The 20,317-nt window shown below is 51.3% G+C and overlaps 1 protein-coding gene across 1 annotated transcript in view; it reads left to right on the top strand.

The window, feature by feature from the left end:
• Positions 1 to 17,613, top strand: part of tns2a (tensin 2a) — a 56,709-nt gene extending 39,096 nt beyond the window's left edge. Inside the window, exons 8-29 of the mRNA XM_056593328.1 lie at positions 281 to 331; positions 780 to 902; positions 1,837 to 1,901; positions 2,106 to 2,189; positions 2,924 to 3,036; positions 3,190 to 3,250; positions 3,480 to 3,555; positions 4,331 to 4,460; positions 6,114 to 6,179; positions 6,616 to 6,732; positions 7,454 to 7,976; positions 9,283 to 10,295; positions 10,389 to 10,551; positions 11,188 to 12,389; positions 12,691 to 12,822; positions 13,030 to 13,125; positions 13,665 to 13,742; positions 14,107 to 14,184; positions 14,596 to 14,764; positions 15,585 to 15,653; positions 16,010 to 16,039; positions 17,138 to 17,613. Of these exons, the coding sequence (XP_056449303.1) occupies positions 281 to 331; positions 780 to 902; positions 1,837 to 1,901; positions 2,106 to 2,189; positions 2,924 to 3,036; positions 3,190 to 3,250; positions 3,480 to 3,555; positions 4,331 to 4,460; positions 6,114 to 6,179; positions 6,616 to 6,732; positions 7,454 to 7,976; positions 9,283 to 10,295; positions 10,389 to 10,551; positions 11,188 to 12,389; positions 12,691 to 12,822; positions 13,030 to 13,125; positions 13,665 to 13,742; positions 14,107 to 14,184; positions 14,596 to 14,764; positions 15,585 to 15,653; positions 16,010 to 16,039; positions 17,138 to 17,276 (4,578 nt within the window). The 3' untranslated portion in view covers positions 17,277 to 17,613. The remainder of the gene's footprint in view (positions 1 to 280; positions 332 to 779; positions 903 to 1,836; positions 1,902 to 2,105; positions 2,190 to 2,923; positions 3,037 to 3,189; positions 3,251 to 3,479; positions 3,556 to 4,330; positions 4,461 to 6,113; positions 6,180 to 6,615; positions 6,733 to 7,453; positions 7,977 to 9,282; positions 10,296 to 10,388; positions 10,552 to 11,187; positions 12,390 to 12,690; positions 12,823 to 13,029; positions 13,126 to 13,664; positions 13,743 to 14,106; positions 14,185 to 14,595; positions 14,765 to 15,584; positions 15,654 to 16,009; positions 16,040 to 17,137) is intronic.
• Positions 17,614 to 20,317: the final 2,704 nt, after the last annotated feature.

Raw genomic sequence — 20,317 nt, 5'->3', positions numbered from 1 at the left:
ATGAATATAGGGAGAAGAGACGGTGAAATAGGAGCTTTGCTCAAGATCGTTTACAATTAATAATTTGAGTTCACACATTTTCCTCCAAAACGACTTACACTGAGTTCAGATCAATGGCCTTGATACGCGGCTTGGGTTGAGAGCATCTGACTGCCTAGCTACTAAACTGCCCTGCCACTACATTGAATGAAGATTTAAATGATACTACATATTGATACATGTACTGTACTGCATTGATAGTACTGTATGACAAGCTATATCACCTCTATGTGTTTCCCAGCTCTTCAACCTGTCTGAAAAGCGACACGACATCAGCCGTCTGAATCCAAAGGTAACAGTCACTCTCTTCTCTTTTGTATTTCTCACTTTTATCATTTGGTGTGCAGAGCGTTCAGTTACAAACAACTAAATGTATTGAAGTAATCCAACCTTACACCCACAACATCCAGCTACCTCCTCTTCCAGATGTGCACCCAAAAAATACCTCTAAATAAACCGATTTGAGTGACACATATAAAACACAGTTTTGACATATGTCACAACAAAAACCATTGCGCTTTATATTTTAAATATTTAGTATGTATTATTTGCACCAACGTAAACATTCCGTGTACGGTCTTGCCTCGCGTGTGCTCATGCCTCTGTAAAGCGTCCTTGAGTGTGAGAAAGGCGCAATATAAAATAAACATATTATTATTATTATTGTTATTATGGTTGATCTACTGCGACCAACAGCACTAAATCTAAAACACTGCGGCTCCCATTCCCTGCACCAACAGGTCCATGACTTTGGCTGGCCTGACCTCCACGCACCCCCCCTGGACAAGATCTGTGCCATGTGCAAGGCCATGGAGACCTGGCTGACCTCCGACCCCCAGCACGTGGTGGTCCTGCACTGCAAGGTCAGAGGTCAATCGAGGGTCACGACCACCGGGGGGGGGGGGGGGGGAATCTGGTGACTGCGAGGGAGGGCGTGCTTCAGAGAGACACAATGGTACCTTTGTAGACATTGTAGTAATTAGCTCGTGATTACATCACAACTACTACAACTACTACAACTACTACCATTCCGGCCCTACATAAGGGCTAGGGCTATACTGGCTAAATGTTCAGCAACTACCCACATCCAACCAATCACCATCGTTCTGGGGACTCTTGGCCATGTTTATTCATCGTCACGGTAACAGGCAGTGCTGAGGTTCCCGGGAGTGTGTTCCCGGTGTCCCAGGGGGACGCTGAAGGAATCTGCATGTGGAATGTTCTCTGGAATGTGACAGGAAGTAAAGAACACCCAGACTGTAGAAAAAAAAAGTACTCTGCAGGGAGCTTTTTAATTTGTTCTCATTTTTTTTATCGTATCGTTTTTCCAGCTGTGTTTTAGCGGGAAAACTCCCTATCTCCCCTTTATCGCTCTCTTATCACCGCCCTCTCTCGCTATCTTTCCCTTCCTCTCCCTCCCGTTATCATGCTCTCGTTACCTCCTTCCCACTCTCTCCCAATTTTTCTCCCTCTCTCTATATCTTTCTCTCTCTCTAACTACCATCTCCTCTCTCGCACTTCATTAGCCGCTCTCACTCTCTCTCTCCCCCCCCCCCCCCCCCCCTCTCTCTAAACAACAGTTTGATAGACTCTAGCAGTTGTCTACTGTCTCCGGGGTCATTAGCCTCTGCCTTCATTCCTTTATCACAAAACCGCATAGCTTCACCATACAAGAATGTGACTACCGAGTTATTTTGGGGACTTGATCATGTAACGGTAGTCTCATCCCTCTCCCTCCTCTCTCGGTCTGTCTGTCTCTCTTGCTCTATGTCTCTTTGTCTCTCTCTCTCCTAACAGGGCAACAAGGGTAAAACTGGTGTGATAATGGCTGCATACATGCACTACAGCAAGATATCTGCAGGGTAGGTCACTGTGTGTCTCTATGTTGTGAAGATGGAACAGATGATAAAAAGACAATCTCATATATATACATATCAAAAACATTGTGAAACCTATTCTGATAGTCTGCATGGGTTTGGTGTGGGTCTGTGCGCACGTGCGTGCGTGCGTGTGTGTGTGTGTATGTGTGTGTGCGTCTGTGTGTCTATGTGTGTGTGTGTGAGCAGGGCGGACCAGGCGCTCAGTACCCTGGCCATGAGGAAGTTCTGTGAAGATAAGGTTTCTTCATCGCTTCAGCCGTCCCAGAACAGGTAGGGAGGAGTAGGAGTAGGAGTAGGATACAGTGTTTACAGTGATACAGTGTGGATATAGTGTTTTCATTCATTACTCCATGCACCCACACACCCAGATTACAGATGAACTTGTTTTGGCCTTATGAACGCCGTTCCTCTCCAACGCACAACCCATTCCACGCAGAGGAGGTGGAATTCATCTGCCCGCTTATGCTGCTGTTTTCCCCCGTGGAACCCAATCCGGGGCTGGGACCAATTAAAACATAACGATTATTCCCAATAACATCCCTCTCTCCACCCTCCTTGTTTGTCTTGCCCACGTCTCAATCTTTCCTTCTTTACCCCCCCTCTCTCGCTTTCTCTCTCCCCTTCCCTCCTTTCTCACTCTAAATACATCTCCATCATCTCTCTGTACCTCTTTTTTCTCTCTCTCTGTACGTCTCCCTCTCTCTCTCCCTCTCCCTCTCTCTCACTCTCTCTCACTCTCTTTCCCTCTCACTCTCTCTCTCTCCCTCTCTTTCCCTCTCCCTCTCTCTCTCTCTCTTTCCCTCTCCATCTCTCTCTCTCTCTCTCTCTCCCTCTCTCTCCCTCTCTTTCCCTCTCACTCTCTCTCCCTCTCTCTCTCTCTCTCTCTCTCTCTCCCTCCCTCCTCCCTCCCTCCCTCTCTCTCTCTCTCTCTCTTTCCCTCTCCATCTCCCTCTCCCTCTCTCTCTCTCTCTCTCCCTCTCTCTCTCTCTCTCTCCCTCTCTCAGGTATATCTATTACTTTGGGGGTCTGCTCTCTGGGGCGATCAAGATGAACAGCAGCCCCCTCTTCCTCCATCAGGTCCTCATCCCTTCCCTCCCCAACTTTCAGGGAGAACAAGGTGTGTGAGTCAGCGAGAGAGCGAGAGTGATAATGTATCTGTGTGTCCATGTGTGACTGTGTGTATGTGTCAGAGTGTGTCCATGACATGTGTGTATCTATTTAATCCAATTATCTTTGTATGCATCTTTCTCTCTCTCTTTCCATCTCTCAGGTTACTACCCGTTTGTGAAGATCTACCAGTCCATGCAGTTGGTCTACACCTCCGGCATATAGTGAGTCCAGAACCCGCTCATAAACTCACAAGTACTCAGTATCACACATTATACTGACATAAACTACGGCTAGACACTAACCCGCTGCCTCACAAGTACTCAGTATCACACATAGTACTGACTGTCCTTCTAGAGTCTACATTACAGGATTAAACGGAGATTGAAGTTTTGTGCGTGTGTGTGTGTGTGCGTGTGTGCGTGTGTGTGTGTGTGTGTGTGTCCACCACAGTGATCTGCAGGGCACGGGTGGAAGGCGTCTGTGTGTGACCGTGGACCCAGCTCTGCTGCTGAAAGGTGACATCATGGTGAGTGTCCTTCAAGCCTCACAGACCTTTAAAAAGGCACACAGGGCACCAGAGCCAGTTCAATGTAATTACTACTATGGTAAAGACCCGACGTTTGCCATACTCGCCTTAACGTACTATTTAGAAGACGCTTCCTATTCAGCGGCACAATTTACGCTGGGATCAGACTACACAATATCAGCCCGATTCAGAGAGTCTGGCATCCCAGACAGTTTTCCTGCGTGGCAGCCGACTATGAACATCAGGAGGGTCGTTTCCCGTTTAGGGGAACATGGTCAACCGTTGCGATGCGTCGTCTGGGATGCGCTACGACACCCTGGCTTAAAGTCTGGTGTCTGGATTATTTTAGCATTGTCGCATGGTCGGTCAACTCCCACCACGTGTACAGGGATGCGGGCGGATACATACTGACCCCTCCTGCCCAATCCCAGGTGAACTTTAGGCCTGAGCGGGAAAACTTCATGTCCTAAAGATGGAGTTGCCTAATTTGACAAGGTGTCCATCGTTAAAGACACAAATATTGTGTAGTCTGATCCCAGCATTCTATTTTTACTATGAGATACATGTAAGGAGGAAGGGTTTATAGGGCACCCTGGGTTTTGAACGCATAACATTTCAGATATTATGTCAATCTCATAAATTAGATACAATCCAACAGCTGCCAATCACAAACTGCCCCATATCTTAACGTTTTTTCTTCAAAGTAACTTCGCTTGCTCTGCTGCTTAGATTGCCATTGACTCTCTTTCTCTCGTCCCTCTGCTGCCCCCTGCAGGTGAAGTGCTACCACAGGCGAGCCCAGACGGCCGACAGGGACACCGTGTTCCGGCTGCAGTTCCACACGTGCACCGTGCATGGAAGTCAGCTCTGGTTCGGCAAGAGCGAGCTGGATGAGGCCTGCACAGGTGAGGAGGAGGAGGAGGAGGAGGAGGAGGAGGAGGAGGAGGAGGAGGAGGAGGAGGAGGAGGAGGAGGAGGAGGAGGAGGAGGAGGAGGAGGAGAGAAATGAATGGGAACCGATGGATGAGAAAACGAATGATGGGGGAAGGACTAGAGGGGGGGAGGGGGGGTTGAGGAGTCATACTGGGAGAAGTGGAAGGTGTGTGTGTGTGTGTGTGTGTGTGTGTGTGTGTGTGTGTGTGTGTGTGTGTGTGTGTGTGTGTGTGTGTGTGTGTGTGTGTGTGCGTGTGTGCATTCATGAAGGGAATTACGATGATTGCCAGGGCAATCATAAATAATATGCCATTAAACGAAAATGTGCACATAGTTTCATGCAGGCAGGTGAGTGTTTTGACACGAACTAGGCAGTGCACAACTGGTAAGATATTTTTTCCCTAACTGGCGTCCCAGTGACCAATCACAGAGGGACTCAGAGACTGAATTTACTTTCACGGTCTGGTAAAACTGAAAACACCACCCCTCTGGGTCCGACCAGGGTTGGAATAATGCGCTCCACCTCCGCCCCACCCAGCCTTATTAAAGCCAAGACAAGACTAATGACAATGATGTCAGCGAAGAAAAGCGAATGAACTGCCGTATTGAGTACCTTCCCCCGCGTTTTATAGGCTCTGCACGCACCAGTGCGTCTCACAACCAGCCAGGCGGGACGGGGGCCTCGTGCGGTGGCCCTGGTGGGAGACAGGACCCATAACACGCGCCCCTGAGGGGTTTGGGGGCTCAATAAGGCCCTTGGTTTCACCCGTTCTGAATGGGCCCTTACTGCCCGTTCACGAATAAAAACCTCTTTAATAGTGGAAATGTAAATCACCGCGCTGGACTAATCGTCCTAATAGCGGCCGTTCTCTGGGAAGAGGGCCATGCAGGGGATGAATTCACACTATTGTAGCGTGTCAGAGCAAATAACGTTTTAGCACTGAGGTAAGGAGCTGGCTGTGTTTTTTTAATCCGTTAAACGGTTGTTTCTTAATCTCTGTATCGGACCAAATGATGAAGCAACTGCCCTCTGGGGAGATGTTGTCTTGTTTTTATACTTATGAGGGCTGCGTGTTTGTTGGAACAAAGTTTCCCTGGGGAGAAGCACGGAAAAAACAAGGAAAGTCACAGTGCGTGCTGGATTATTGCCTGATTCCGAAATACACACGCTCCTTGCCTCATTTCCTTTGCTTGGTTTCACCCTCTGTGTGAAGCGAGTGAGTAGTTAGTAGTTAAAGCGTTGAGGTACAGAGAAGCCACTGTACGGAGCTGCCCTTCCATTAGGCCAGAAGAGGTGAGGGGAATGTTCATTCACCTGTTGGAAACACCTATGGATGATTCATAAAGTACACAAGGTAGTAAAAGCTACAACTGCGACACCAGGGCCAGGATTTCCCTTTTTATAAATGGTACGGTATGAATCGTATACTTGATTTGTTTATACAAAGGAGGGAGTGAGTAGAATCCAATGTCACCCTATGCCAGGTTTTCAGTTGGCAGAGAAATGTAATACTTACACTTTTCAACTGACTGCAATGAATACAAGTTCTAGGAAAAAGACAAAGAGTTGTGTTGATATCTCTTGGACAGCATTTTAACGTATGAATGATTTGCTCTTCCCCTCAGACGAGAGGTTCCCATCAGATGCCACGGTGGAGTTCGTCTTCTCCTCTGGGCCGGAGAAGATCAAAGGTTGGTTCCCGTCTTTTTAGGTGCCTTACACTTTTTACTTAAAGTACATTTAAGTATATTGGATATAATTAAGGGGCTAATATTCCATAGTGTTTCTTGATTGAAACAGAGCACTGGTAAGAAAACAAAGCAGAGAGAACTAAAAGGCAAATAAAGTGACATGGATGGTGTAGTGGTAGCTCAATGTCTACTGCAACGAGCCAAACGTCTACCTGCGCCTGAATGATGTTTCTGAAGCCCCTTTAAGTCCCTCGATATCCTTCAAGCATCCGCTGAAAGACTCAATAGACGATATGAGATTAGATTAGCCCCTGACCGTACTCCCCAACATGCCTGACTGTATCCACCACCACTCCCATTAAAACACTAATCCAACCCCAGCCGAGCCATCGTTCCAAACAACACATAGCAACACATGAACGCTTGTTCCCTGCAGGCCGAGAGATCCAGAAGAACGACCCGGCCGTCACCGTCGACTACAACACGGGCGACCCCGTGGTGCGCTGGGACTCCTACGAGAACTTCAACGAGCGCTTCCAGGACAGCCTGGAAGGTGAGCCCTAACCCTAACCCTGACTCTAAACCCTCTGGGGACGAATGGGTGTCACCGGTCGTCACAACACAACACTCTTTTCCTCCGGTCGTCACAGCAAACACTCTCTCTCCTCTCGGCCCCGGTCTGCTGACGCGCGTTGGAATCCCGGCCGCTCTGCATCGTGATTCAGAGTCGCTCAGCGCAGCGATCCTTCACACAAACATCTGGAGGTTAATCGGAGAATCACTAGCAGACGCCCGGGCAGGCCATGACGGGCCGTCGTGATTATGAAACACCCGGCCTGTGGACTTTACATTTTTTAGGGCCAAGAGAACAAATATAATCGCTTAATCATTTTGAGTTATGTATTGTAGAAACGTTGACCTATTGGTAAGAATTTGATACCCTCTCTCGGGGTATTGTGCCGTCAGTCTGGTGAGTAGATGGAGCTGAGATCTCTTCCTTTATGAATAATCGAATCACACTGCAATGGTCTACTGGAGTGAACACCAGTTTTTCGATTGCAGCACATTATCTGAACACCACCAGCGTTGAAAATTCACTGCTCAGTTCTTCCCTGGTCCGTTCTCTTCCCTGGTCCGTTCTCTTCCCTGGTCCGTTCTCTTCCCTGGTCCGTTCTCTTCCCTGGTCCGTTCTCCGTCTGTTCCGTTCTCTTCCCTGCTCCGTTCTCCATTCTTCCCTGACCTTTGACCCACTGTCCCCCCCCCCTCCCCCCCAGACATCGCCCACACGCGAGGGCCGGTGGACGGCAGCCTCTACGCCCAGATCAAGAAGCGCCGCTGCCCCAACTCCGGCTCGCTCAGCTCCACCAATGGCAGCAGCCCGGGGGGCGGGTTCGTCGACGAGCGACCCAATCACCCGCTCACGTCCGCCAGCTGCGACTCCTCCACCTTCTCCGCCCACTCCAACCAGTCGTCCATCCAGCAGGCCGACAAGCTCCGCCCCTCGCCGCCCACCCGGCAGGAGAGGGAGGAGCTCGACCGCATGCTCGGCGGCATCGAAGGGGGCGGGAGCCGCGACGGCGAGCGCGAGACCGCCATCCTGGACGACGGCGACTCGCTGCCCTCGGAGCCGTCGTCGGGGACGATGAGGCTGGGGCGCTCGTGCTCCTGCAGGGCGGGGTACCGGTCCCAGCGCTGCGCCCAGCCCGGCTGCGACCGCACCCTCCTCATGCCAAACGGGTACTGCCTGGACCGGGCGCCGGGCACCAACGGGCACCACGGGGCCACGCCCTCCGCCAGGTGAGCCACACTAGCTGCGTTTCCATCTAAAAAGGTGATGCAAAACTTTAGAAAGTTTGCAAAAAAGTCTTTCGAATTAGCGTTTCCATCAAGTGGTTGGAGCGGAATCGGGTGATTACGTTACACGTTGATGTCGGCAGGGTTGCTATGGCCGGTCGTTATGCGGAAATCGGAAAGACTGTCAGTCCTGTGTGTTCAAAGTTCGCTACGTCACAGCCGTTTCGAAAAGTGTGTTTCCATCTCCCATTTTGCGAATTTACTCTCTTTCCCATTTCTCAAAACCAACTCAAGCGACCGGATAAACCTTTTTGTGAATTAGAGGATTTTTATGCGAATTTTGGTGTTGCCATCACCGTTTACTGATTCGATACTTCAAAGTTCGCATAAAATCAGGGGGATGGAAACGCACCTAGTGTGGTGCTTACGCCTCGTGCCCACTGCACCGTCAGTCAACGGACGTGGGAAGGCGTGGCTGACGGATGGGGGAGTAGTCTTTGCAGAGGCAACCGTCAGCCAATCAAATCGCTTCGCCGGGTTCTTCCCGCTTCTTCCTGCTTGTTGCGAGGCAAGAAGACCCGCTTTCCCCCTTTCCAGTATCGTCAGAGCCCGAGTCGCGTCACAGTGCTTAAATTTGCATACGCGATCTGATTGGATGACGGAACCGTCGCTGCCGAAAAAGTTGAACATTTTTCAACTTTCTGACGGTGGCGAACGCTCCAAGTCAACGGACGGATCCACAATGCATTGCGCGACCGTCCCCATTCAAAGTCAATGGGCAACGGACAACTGACGGAGGTAGTGGGCACGGGGCGTTAGTGCCGTCGTTTACTGTTGACCTTAACTATAAAAGGGAAGTCTGGCGCCCCCTGCTGGAGCTGCTGTCCCATCGACCCGACCCCGGATAAGCGTTTGGAGATGAGAGGAGATTTAGTGCAATGTGTTGGTAGGGGCACGGGCATCTTGCTCTAGGGTGCCGACAGATGAGGTTGAGGACATTGGGGTTTGAACCCTGAACCTTGCAGCTACCTGGGTCCGGCCACTTTGGTTTTAAGCTCTGAATCTCAGAGGAAGGGAACTAACTTCTGAGAACATCGAAGCTCTGCCTAAACACTCTCTTAAATCAGGACTCAAAAACGCTTTTTATTCAACTGCACAGGTATATTTATTATTTGACCTTCTTATACGTTGATTTTACGATAGTCTTTTAATTCGTTGTCTTTGATTGACATTTATCATTTGACCTTTCGAGTCGTCGGGGCAGATCTGTTTAATTAATCCTGCCTCTTCCATCTTTACCCCCCCCCAGCCCCAAGTCCGGCCTGCCCTCCCACCTGGACCTGTGCCAGCACTACAGCCCCCACCCCCACCAGCCCCTCCCCCCGCCCGACCTGGTGTGGGACCGCCACGCCGGCCAGACCCACTACCTGCACCGCCCCTGCTCCGACTCCAGCCCCCCCGGCCGCCACCTCTACCCCTACCCCCCCGCCGACCTGCACCCCCTCTCCGCCCCCGGGCGCCTGCTGTGCCGCGGCGAGGACTACGGCAGCCCCTACCACCACCCCCACCCCCACCACCTCCACCACCCGCACCCGCCGCCGCCCGCCCACGTCTACCATCACCACGGCAACAAGGGCCCCGCCTACCCGGACCCCCTGCTGCTGGAGGGCGGCATGGCACCCCCCGGCTGCCCGTGCCGGGACTGCGGCGTGCGCAGGGACGAGGAGGAGGACGCCGCCACCGCCGCCTACCACGCCATCCGCCTGGACCCCTGGGAGCGGGAGGCGGAGCTACAGCACCGAGGGGCGGAGCTTCCGCAGAGGGGCGGGGCTCCGGGGGAGCTGCACCACTGGGAGAACCGGGACTCGCAGCAGGGGGCGGGGCCGCGGCGGGCCAGAGAGCTGTCCCTGCACTGGGAGCGCGAGCGCGAGGCCCACCTGCAGTGGGAGCGCGAGTACTGGCACCGCCGCGCCACCGTGGCGTCCTTCGCGCCGCACGGGCGCCCGCACGACCTGCCGCCCGCCGCCGCCGCCGCGTTCACCTTCGACCCCCTGCCGCCGGGCCACGCCGCCTACCCTGAGGCGTCGCGCTCCCACGCCCACTCCCACCTGGACCTCAAGTACAGCAGCGGCAGCAGCGGCTACCAGACGCCGCGCCAGGCCTGCCCCTACTCGCCCTACCAGCCCTCGCCCGCCGAGAGCCGCGGCTACGCCTCGGGCTACCAGTCCGAGTCCACCTCGCCGCTGCCCCCCGGCGGTCACCACGGCAACGGGGCCCCCGAGCACGGCCAGCCGCCGCCCGGCTCCGACGCCCACGTGACAGGTGAGGAGAGTCCGAGGACGGAGATCATAAATAAGACCACCCCCCCCCCCCCTCCATGACCTCTGACCTATCCCCCCCCCCCCCCTCCCCTAGATGCCCTGCGCAGCTCGGGCGAGAGCGTGGGCTGGAGGGACCACATCACCCAGGGCTCCTTCAAGAGGGTCCACCGGCCCGGGGCGGCCTGCTCCACCCCCTCAGACATGTCCGGACCCCCCACCCCCGTCCACACCAGCAGCCCCATGTGCCCCCCGGAGAGGTAGGGTCTGCCGCGTCTCTCTCCTCCCCCTGCCCCCCCCCGTCCCCCCCCATATCATACCACCAGGTGTGAGTGGGATTAGCCGTTAAGACGTTTTGAAACTCCGCCTCTTCTGACATCACAAGTGGGCGTGTCCACCTAGATGTGTGACGGATGGATGAGCAACGTCTGCTACGGTCCGCTGGGTAGGCCCGTAGCGGCTAATCACACTCACACCTGGTGGTATAACAGGTCTCCTTTAAGCAGCGTGACGTAGATGTTGGATAGTACGTCAAATTCTCACCTGGTCATCAAAGTCTATTCTAAAACTTCCCAGACATTCATTTGATGCTCTTTGCTAACGAATGTTTTCCATAACTGAAAGCAGTGGCCCAGCGATCAAACGTTGTGCGTCCCTTTTCAAACCCATTGATGTTTAACAAGGTCCGCCTGCCCGACCCCATACCTTACTGATTTGCCACATCTTGTATTGACACGCGATTGACGCAATGGAACATTGCTGAGTGCCTGACGGCAATGAATTTAATAGTCCAAAGGCCTGTCAGGCCGTAGACAGATGTCCTGGACACACAGCGTCCCGCTGTCTGTCTGGTGTGGTCCATGGATGACGTGACCCTGTTCTGTCCTCCTCTGCAGCGCCAGCTCAGGCCTCAGGGAGGAGGAGATCCGGACCACCGACATCCTCAACGGGGACTACGACCCCGCCCCCCCGTCCCACCCGGCGCCCGTGGCCCCGCCCCGCACCCACCTCCCGGACCCCTCCTCCTCGCCGCCGCCGCCGCCGCGCCCCAAGGACCAGTGCTCGCAGGTCGTCGTGGCGACCACGCGAGGGGAGCCCGGCGAGCGCTGCGGTGCCACCGCCGACCCGTCGGCGCCCGGCTCGGCGCCGCACGCCTCCCCGGACCACGAGCTGGACCCGTCCGCCGCCATCGCCGCCGCCGCCGCCGCGCCCGTACCGGTGAACCACGTCTCCCCGGCCCTCTCCGACCCGGCCCCCCCAACCCAGGGGCCCGCCTCGAGCGACCCGTCCATGGAGTCGGCCCCCCAGAGCCCCGGCCCCGCCCGGGACCTAAAAGCTCAGCACGTGGTCACCCAGGCGACGGTCCACCCCGAGAGCCCCACCCGGGTCAACGGGACCCCCAACGGGACCCCCAACGGGACCCCCAACGTCCAGGACGCGCCCACACCCAACGCCGGTTCCACGGCGCCCGCGCCCGAGTCCCCCGCCCGGGGGTCCGGCTCCTCCCCTCAGCCCGCCTCCAGCAGCACCGACACCTCCCCTCTGTCCGACTCCCCGGTGCCCGGCTTCGCCACCCTGGGCAGGAGGCTGATGCTGAGCGGCTCGGACCCCCATCAGCCCCCCCACCAGCCCCCCACGACGAACCACCACGGGGCCAGCAACGGCCAGCAGCACCACTACCACCCCGGGGGGGGGGCCCTCGCCCCGGGGCCCGCCGACAGGTCCCCGCCGGCACACGGCGGCTACCCGGCTAGCCTCTACGCCCAGCCCCAGACGGGGGGCGCCCCCCACTGCTACGCCACCCTCTCCCACCCCCAGCCCCCGCTGCCGGAGAAACGCCGGCACCCCAGCCAGCCCGGGTCCCCCGAGGGCGACGGGCCGGCGGGCACCCTGGGGCGACTCTCCTCCGCCTCCTCCGTCGCCCCCCAGCAGCAGCAGCAGCAGCACCACGTCACCTTCTCCCCCACCGTGGGCGAGCTGGCGCCCTCTGGTGGCCAGACCGAGGCGGTGGGGCCCGAGAGCCCCACCAGAGTGAGCGTCAAGTTCGTCCAGGACAGCTCGAGGTTCTGGTACAAGCCGTCCATCTCCAGAGAACAAGGTGCTACAACGGTTCATTTTATTCAAAACAATAAGATATTAATTATTATATGAGATTGAACACGGGGGTAGAACGGCGGCCTAGATAGTAGGCATGACCATGGTGATATTGTATCAAATTGCATGTGGATAATTCATTTCTATTTCCCTTTCAAATGGATGTTTATGCATCGGAGTTCACCTTATGTTGCTTTGTACAAAGGCACCTGTTAAGTTACTGAATAGTTGAACACGAGTCACACGAGTCAAGGACAAATGACCTTCCACCCTCCCTGACGTGTGGTGATTTATTTCTGCCGTAGCGATCGCGGCCCTGAAGGAGCGAGAGCCAGGGGCCTTCCTTATAAGGGACAGCAACTCGTTCCAGGGGGCCTATGGGCTGGCCCTCAAGGTGGCCACGCCCCCTGCCAACATATCCAATCACAGCAGCAAAGGTAGGAGGAGACTCAAAACACGTTTACTACGAGGAGAACTGCACTCTTCTTTAATTTGGATTATTTCTTATAACTTTGTGCTGTTTCACTATCTAACCACAAACAACACTACATTCATTAATCTAGCGATTTACAGTTTTGGTTTTCGGTTCAAAACGTAGCGTTTCCGTGTTGCCCTTGGTAACCATTACTTCCTGTGCGTCACAGTGGTGGACCCCCAGGAGCAGCTGGTCAGACACTTCCTGATCGAGACGGGGTCGCGCGGGGTCAAGATCAAGGGCTGCCAGAACGAGCCCTACTTCGGTAGGTCGTCCCCCCCCCCCCCCCCTCGCCTGCGGAGCTCTGAGCCTTTGAATAGATCGTGTACTAGTGACCACAGGGAGCTTGACCTCCAGCTCAGAGGGTCTGGGTGGGTCAGCCTGGTCGTAGGAGACCTTAGGCAAGACGCCTGAACCCAACCGGCTCTTTAACGTGTCTCAACACATTGTAGGTCACTTTGGGTCCAATACTACGTTAAATATTAAAAGGTGACATATTATACCACCAGGTGTGAGAGTGTGACAAGCCGTTTTGGAAATCTGCCTCATCTGAATTTACAAGTGGGCGCGTCCACCTAGATGTGTGCACCTGGTGGCATAATATGTCACCTTTAAATTTGCACCGGTAAATAGTTGGATATACCGTCTGTCTGATTCACAACAACATCAGCCCTTTACAGTTAGTTTTTGCGTAATGGGAATCGACCTCCGCACCCTGGCAGTTTAAATACCCTGCCCCACCCACAAAGAGTGAGTGGAGCGCTGATGTGATCCGACTGTCTGACGTTGTGCTGTCGCCCACAGGGAGCCTCTCTGCGCTGGTCTACCAGCACTCCATCACCCCCATCTCTCTGCCCTGCACCCTGAGGATCCCCGACAAAGGTCTGCTTCCTATCCCCCACCCCGTACCGGGTTCAGTGGGGTACTGCACTGATCCGTTCAACCGAAAACATCACCAGGAGAAAAGCTAAGGGAACAAAACCCCAAAATCCGTTGATCAACATTTGCCGCTAGTTTTTAAGACATATTTGTGCTACAAACCACAGAATAAGTTCTTTGCTAAACGTTATGGATAAAATGGGAACTGAAATAGATGAATGTCGTTTCCGAAGCAGAAAATGTAGGAGAATTAAGCTGGAATTATGTAGTCTCGATAATAGTAATAACTATAAAAGCGACTATAGTATCCGCGCAGGAGGTTTAAACGTGTGGTTGTGTGTTCTCCCCCCCCCCCCCCCCCTGTCAGAGCTGATAGGAGTGGGCCAGGAGGTGCACCCCCCCAGTAACATGAGCAGCGCCGCCGACCTGCTGAAACAGGGAGCAGGTGAGCGGCTCACACCCAGAACAGACCCTAGATCAGAGCTACACTGGTTCAAACTGGTCTTATTGCCACGGGATCCTCATCTCTCAGGCTGATCCTAGATCAGGCCTATTCTATATCGGAAAAAGTACAGGATACTTTTTCAGCAGTTTGTAGGGGATGGAGAATGCATGTCCTTGGTTAATGTGCTAATTAACAATATATAAAAATACTCGTGCTACTTCTAAAGCTCATCATAATATCACTATGAATACAGATGTATGTGTAAAACAAATTAGTTCAATTAAATCCTTCCAGGCAGAGAATTATATAGTGTGGTTTAAGATTCAGGCACCAGGAACTAATGCCCTCATCCGATTGGTCGTCAGAGTTCCCGACCGCCCCTCACTCTCTCTCTCTTTCCCCCTCCTGCAGCCTGTAACGTGCTGTACCTGAACTCCGTGGAGACCGAGTCCCTGACGGGGCCCCAGGCCATCGCCAAGGCGACGGACGCCACCATGGGCCGGAGCCCGCGGCCCGCCGCCACCGTGGTCCAGTTCAAGGTGACGGCCCAGGGGATCACCCTGACGGACAGCCAGCGCAGGTACGGACGACACCACCGCCGCCGCTAGCTTCACTCTGTTCAAGTGCTGCTCAGCTTTGTTTAAAGCACGAGCAGATGCAAGATTTGTGATTTGTGACGAACACTCCTCCCCACCTACGCTCTGAAAGCCCCGCCCACCCAGGGAAAGCCAGGCTCGCGTTTAAAGCTTAGGCCCAATCCCATTTCTACCCCTTAACCCTTCCCCTTACCCCTGCCCCCCTTCCCCTTACCCCTTCAAAACAAGAGGGAGGGGTAAGGGGAAAGGGGTAAGGGGTAGAAATGGGATTGGGCCTTAAGGGGGACATATTGTACCACCAGGTGTGAGTGTGATTAGCCGTTACAAGCCGTTTTAATAATCGGCCTCTTCTGACATCACAAGTGTCCACCTAGATGTAGGACGCCCACATGTGATGTCAGAAGAACCATATTTTCAAAACGGCTTGAAATAGTGGTATATATATATATATATATATAATACCTGGTGGTATAACATGTCACCTTTAACATGCGATTAATATACGCTGCTGCAGAGTCAAAGTGGTTAAACTACAAACACAAATTATATAATATGCATCAATATATTTCATGTATATTCGATGATTCTTCATATTCAGACTAGACTATGATAGCTTTGACTGCCATTCAAATAGTCACCTTGGGATGTATGAGGTCTCGTCATCTCGAGTGACCGGTAGAGGTTATGTAGGTCACGTAGGTGAATCAGAGGCCACAGCAGCAACACTCACGTGACTGACTCTCCTGATTGATTGCTAATGCCTGGTGACCCATCACCCCCCTGCTCTCTGTGTTCCACTTACAGGCTGTTCTTCAGACGACACTACCCGGTAACCAGCGTGACGTACAGCAGCATCGACCCAAAGGACAGGAGGTGGGCCCCACAAGACACCAAACCCCCTTGTTTAGACCAGACAAACCCGCCTTGTCCCCGGCTAGAAACCACCGCGGCCACAATTACAAATCATGGCAGTCATCGCATTCTTTCACTGCGTCCGCCGTGACCGTGAGACAGAGCTGTGAGCTGTGACACGTTGCATGGACACGTGTCAACCTTTCTGTCATGTGTGCATAAGCATGTTTGTTTCTGTGCGCGCACCACACATGCATGGAGAACGACGCCGTTTGTGACATCTGTTCTTCGGCTGTTGTATGTGAGCTTATGCCTTGCAATTAGTGTACGTCTTAGCTAGAGCTCTCTCTCTCTGTCTCCCTCTCTCGCTGATCTAGGTGGGCTAACTCAGACAACAAATCTGTCCAGTAAGTACTCTGTGTGTGTGTGTGTGTGAGATAGTGAATGAATGTGTTGTTGACAATGAATGAGTAAGCTGTGTGTGTGTGTGTGTGTGTGTGTGTGTGTGTGTGTGTGTGTGTGTGTGTGTGTGTGTGTGTGTGTGTGTGTGTGTGTGTGTGTGTGTGTGTGTGTGTGTGTGTGTGTGTGTGTGTGTGTGTGTGTGTAAGTTTGACCAGACGTCAGATTTCCTTTCTGTAGTAGAGGCTCTGCTCCAATCCACTGCTACCACCTCTAGTTAGTCCTCAAGTGGTTAACTAGTATCTGGTCAACTCTATGTTGTTGCAGAACTGCCTGTGGCTGTTTATTTGATTGTGTTAAGGAATGTTGCATGGACGTCGATACTGTCTGAGCCTCGGCCAAAACAAACAAACATGACTTACTAATACTTCCACAGCACTGCGCACATCAACACAGGAGGAAAACTCAGGAACAGATTTTATCCACCACCTTAATCATGTGTATCCCTTTTCCATATCTCTCGTGTCTTATTAAACTCAACTCTTATTGTCCCCTTCCCTCTCAAACACCCTCCCTCCTCCATTTTCTAATTTCCCCTCCCTTCTCGACCATCCCATGTCTTCTCTCTCTCCCTCCCTCTTACTCCTTACTTTCCCTATGTTCCCCTCCCTCTCTCACCCCCCCCCTCTCTCTCCCTCTCTCTCTCTCACCCCCCCCCCCCCTCTCTCTCTCTCTCTCACCCCCCCCCCCTCTCTCTCTCTCTCTCTCTCTCACCCCCCCCCTCTCTCTCTCTCTCTCTCTCTCTCTCTCTCTCCCCCTCTCTCTCCCTCCCTCTTACTCCTTACTTTCCCTATGTTCTCCTCCCTCTCTCACCCCCCCCCCTCTCTCTCCCTCTCTCTCTCTCTCACCCCCCCCCCCTCTCTCTCTCTCTCTCTCTCTCTCTCTCTCTCCCCCTCTCTCTCCCTCCCTCTTACTCCTTACTTTCCCTATGTTCTCCTCCCTCTCTCACCCCCCACCTCTCTCTCCCTCTCTCTCTCTCTCACCCCCCCCTCTCTCTCTCTCTCTCTCTCTCTCTCTCTCTCTCTCTCTCCCCCCCCCCCTCCCAGGGTGTTCGGCTTCGTGGCCCGTAAGCCCGGCAACGTGGCGGAGAACGTCTGCCACCTGTTCGCCGAGCTGGACCCCGAGCAGCCCGCCTCCGCCATCATCAACTTCATCAACAAGGTCATGCTGTCGCAGTGCCGGTAGAGCGACACACAGAGCGACAGAGAGAAGGAGAGAGGGATGACTCAGAGGGCTGACCTCGGGTCAGGATCATAAGCGATCCCATAAAGCAATATAGGGTTGGGTCATCACTGTTGGTTTGTGTTGTTTCAATGGTGGGTGAATGTCACCCGTGGGGGAGACTAGGAGCCTTCAGTTCCATCCCTCCTTGTATCTGTACAGAGAGCTTCATCTGCACTGACCCGCCACCAATCCACCTGAACGCCTCTTATTTCAATGTTCACAGGTATCCATGGTAACCCGTCCAAAGCCAGTAGTCATACAACGGTCCAACCAAAAAGGCAAAAAAAAAAAACTTAAACATCAATAATCTCAATCCTTTTATAATCAGCCGTTACTTTAATTCAGTATTTTAACCAAATATGTCTACCTTGTTAGAAGTTGAATAAGCAATCATTTGCGAAATATTCGACATCTATCGGAAACCAACACGAATTTCGACAACATCCGAAAAATGTGTGACTGCTTATTCACCTCGTTGCATCCCATCCTGAATAGTTTCAGAACTAGGTCTGTAAGCAAGACCATGTAAGTGCTTTCAAGCAGAAGGAAGGTGTCCATAAACAGCTCTTTAAACTATCGTCAAAGTATTATCGTGGGATTTGGGTTGAAGCAACGATAATCTTGCCGATTGCGTTTTATATAGAACTTGTGGATTCTATAACAAGTTGTTGCACTGTCAGGGGAAAGCATATTCCCCATAGGGCTCAGAGATTGACAGACATAACTGCCTTTATAAATATGTAAGATGTTTATATCAGTGTTGTAACTAAATGCATTATTTTGCTTTGTCTTTGCAAATAAGTGACCAAAGAACATTTCTGTCTGTATATTGTTTCGTGAATATATATCAAGACCTACGTAAGGCTAGCAGAATGATGTACAGCTTAAGTGATCACGTTTATTTCAGCCATGAATGACAATCAATATTTTTGTATTCAATTAAACAGTTATGAGTGGGGTAAGAGACATAACGGTCTTAATGAAAGATAACCTGAATGTAATGTACGTAACGTCAACAGTGAGGGATTGTGAGGTATTGACTGGTGGAAGGAAGGTATTGAAAGTAAGGTTAGCAGACTAGCTGCTATAGCTAACCAATAGAAACCAAGGCGTTGCTATGTGTCCCTGCAGGTTTTAAAAGTAATGTGTTTAAAATGGAAAACAATGGAAAGACGCCAAGAGAAGAGAGTATTTCTTTTTTTTACAGAGCCGTTGGTCTATTATTCGATTATGCACACATTGACTGTTGACTCATCCGTATCAGTTATTTTGACCAATTTTGATTCAAGGGCCTAATTCTTGCCACATAAGATATTTACTTCAGTATATAAAACAGTTAATAATGATGTCAAAAGTATTTTTTTACTCCCGTAACAGTGTGAGGTTATCGAGTATTAATTGTATCCAAAGCTGACATGTTGGGCAAAGTCAAGATAGACACATACAACTCTCCCACTGATGTAAAATAGTGGCCTGAAGACCGTTAAACATAACCAACGATAGAGCACTCTATTATTAATAATAGGCTTTATATATATTTTTGTATTTTCGCCTCATGTATTTGTACTTTGCATTTAGTGTGCTGCCATGTTTCATAATACACCAAAAACACTACTTGTATGACAACTATAAAAGTATATATAGTGGTCTTTTTCTCGTTGATCTGTTTTTATGTAGTAATATATTTTCCCATGTGCATCTATACGACAATACAAGAGAAGGAGGAAAATAAAACTAGCTTGTTTAAATAGCAAAATATGAAACATTATTGTATATGCACACAAATTAAGAATATAATAAAACGTTCTGGTACCAAATGTATACTTTCGTTGGCCTTCGTTTTTTCATTACTCTTTAAAAAGGTTTTAATTTAAAAAGGTTGAGGACAATAAACACATTTTTTGTTGAACAAGTTGAAAGAATATGGGTGTGTCCCTGCTAACTTTAAGGCCAGGAAAATGTTGATATCTGAACTGTGGATAAAAATGTACCATTGGTGAGCGGTGCTTGTCTTACCTTACGCTGTGCGAGCTTCATAAAATGTATATTAGGTCCAAAGGCTATCTTGATCAGCATCCTATATGGGTTGCCATCGCCTTTGTCCCAGTATGTCATCCCAGTCATTCTGGGGGTGCAGGCCTCCATGTTGAATGCATGTCAACTACCCATGTTTGCGGCCTTACTGACTGGGTTCTTTGAAAGACCCCCCTCTGAGAAGCAGCTTCGGAGAGTCCTGAGAAATGCCACTGAAGGCTTTGTTGTTCTCTCTCTAAATTCAGCTGAACTTTGCTATAAAAACAAGTCTAAGGGGGTTTACTCCCACCAGGTCATTCCTGAGACTAACGAGGCTGGGATCACTTGATCCACTGATTGTCCGACAGTAACGAGGTCAACTGCACACAGCTGGGGTCTCTGGAGGTACTTTATGTTGATCTTTAGTCTGAGGGGAGAATGAGACCGTTGGGACACCGATAAAGAGGCAAGAGTGGATTCAACACCATCCCAATTAAATGAGGTGAGAGAACACTCTCAGATTCTTGGAAATGTATGCAGCCGTTAAGGCAAATGCATGAATAAATTAATGACTTGTTGAATACATAAATAATTAGAGATGGATAGGTATAGGCGTAAATAAATGACTAGCTTAATGACGATATATTTTAATATAAATGAATACCTGTGTATATAGATAATTAATAATACACACCTATATATAATTGAGAACGACTTAAGAATAACTATGGGGTGAATACGTGTCAATGCGTTTTAAAGGAAAATGCTGTGGAGAGAAATGCATGTGGACACCGTCAGAGAAAATAAATAGGGGAAATTGATTTTGATTTTGAGGAACTGAAAAAGTTCTACATCGAAAGATTTTAAAATCTGCGGTGAGTAAAAGTTGAAATTCATAGTAATGTTGAGGTCGGGCCAATATTGTGCTTTTTCTTTGCGTTTCAGAGAAGAGCACTCGGGAACGTTATAAGGTTCCTTACAGTGTGCCA

The sequence above is a fragment of the Gadus chalcogrammus genome, chromosome 1 (assembly GCF_026213295.1).
Source record: "Gadus chalcogrammus isolate NIFS_2021 chromosome 1, NIFS_Gcha_1.0, whole genome shotgun sequence".
Classification (NCBI taxonomy): domain Eukaryota; kingdom Metazoa; phylum Chordata; class Actinopteri; order Gadiformes; family Gadidae; genus Gadus; species Gadus chalcogrammus.
The sequence above is the reverse complement of the archived record's forward strand: the minus strand, read 5'-3'. Positions and strand labels throughout refer to the sequence as shown.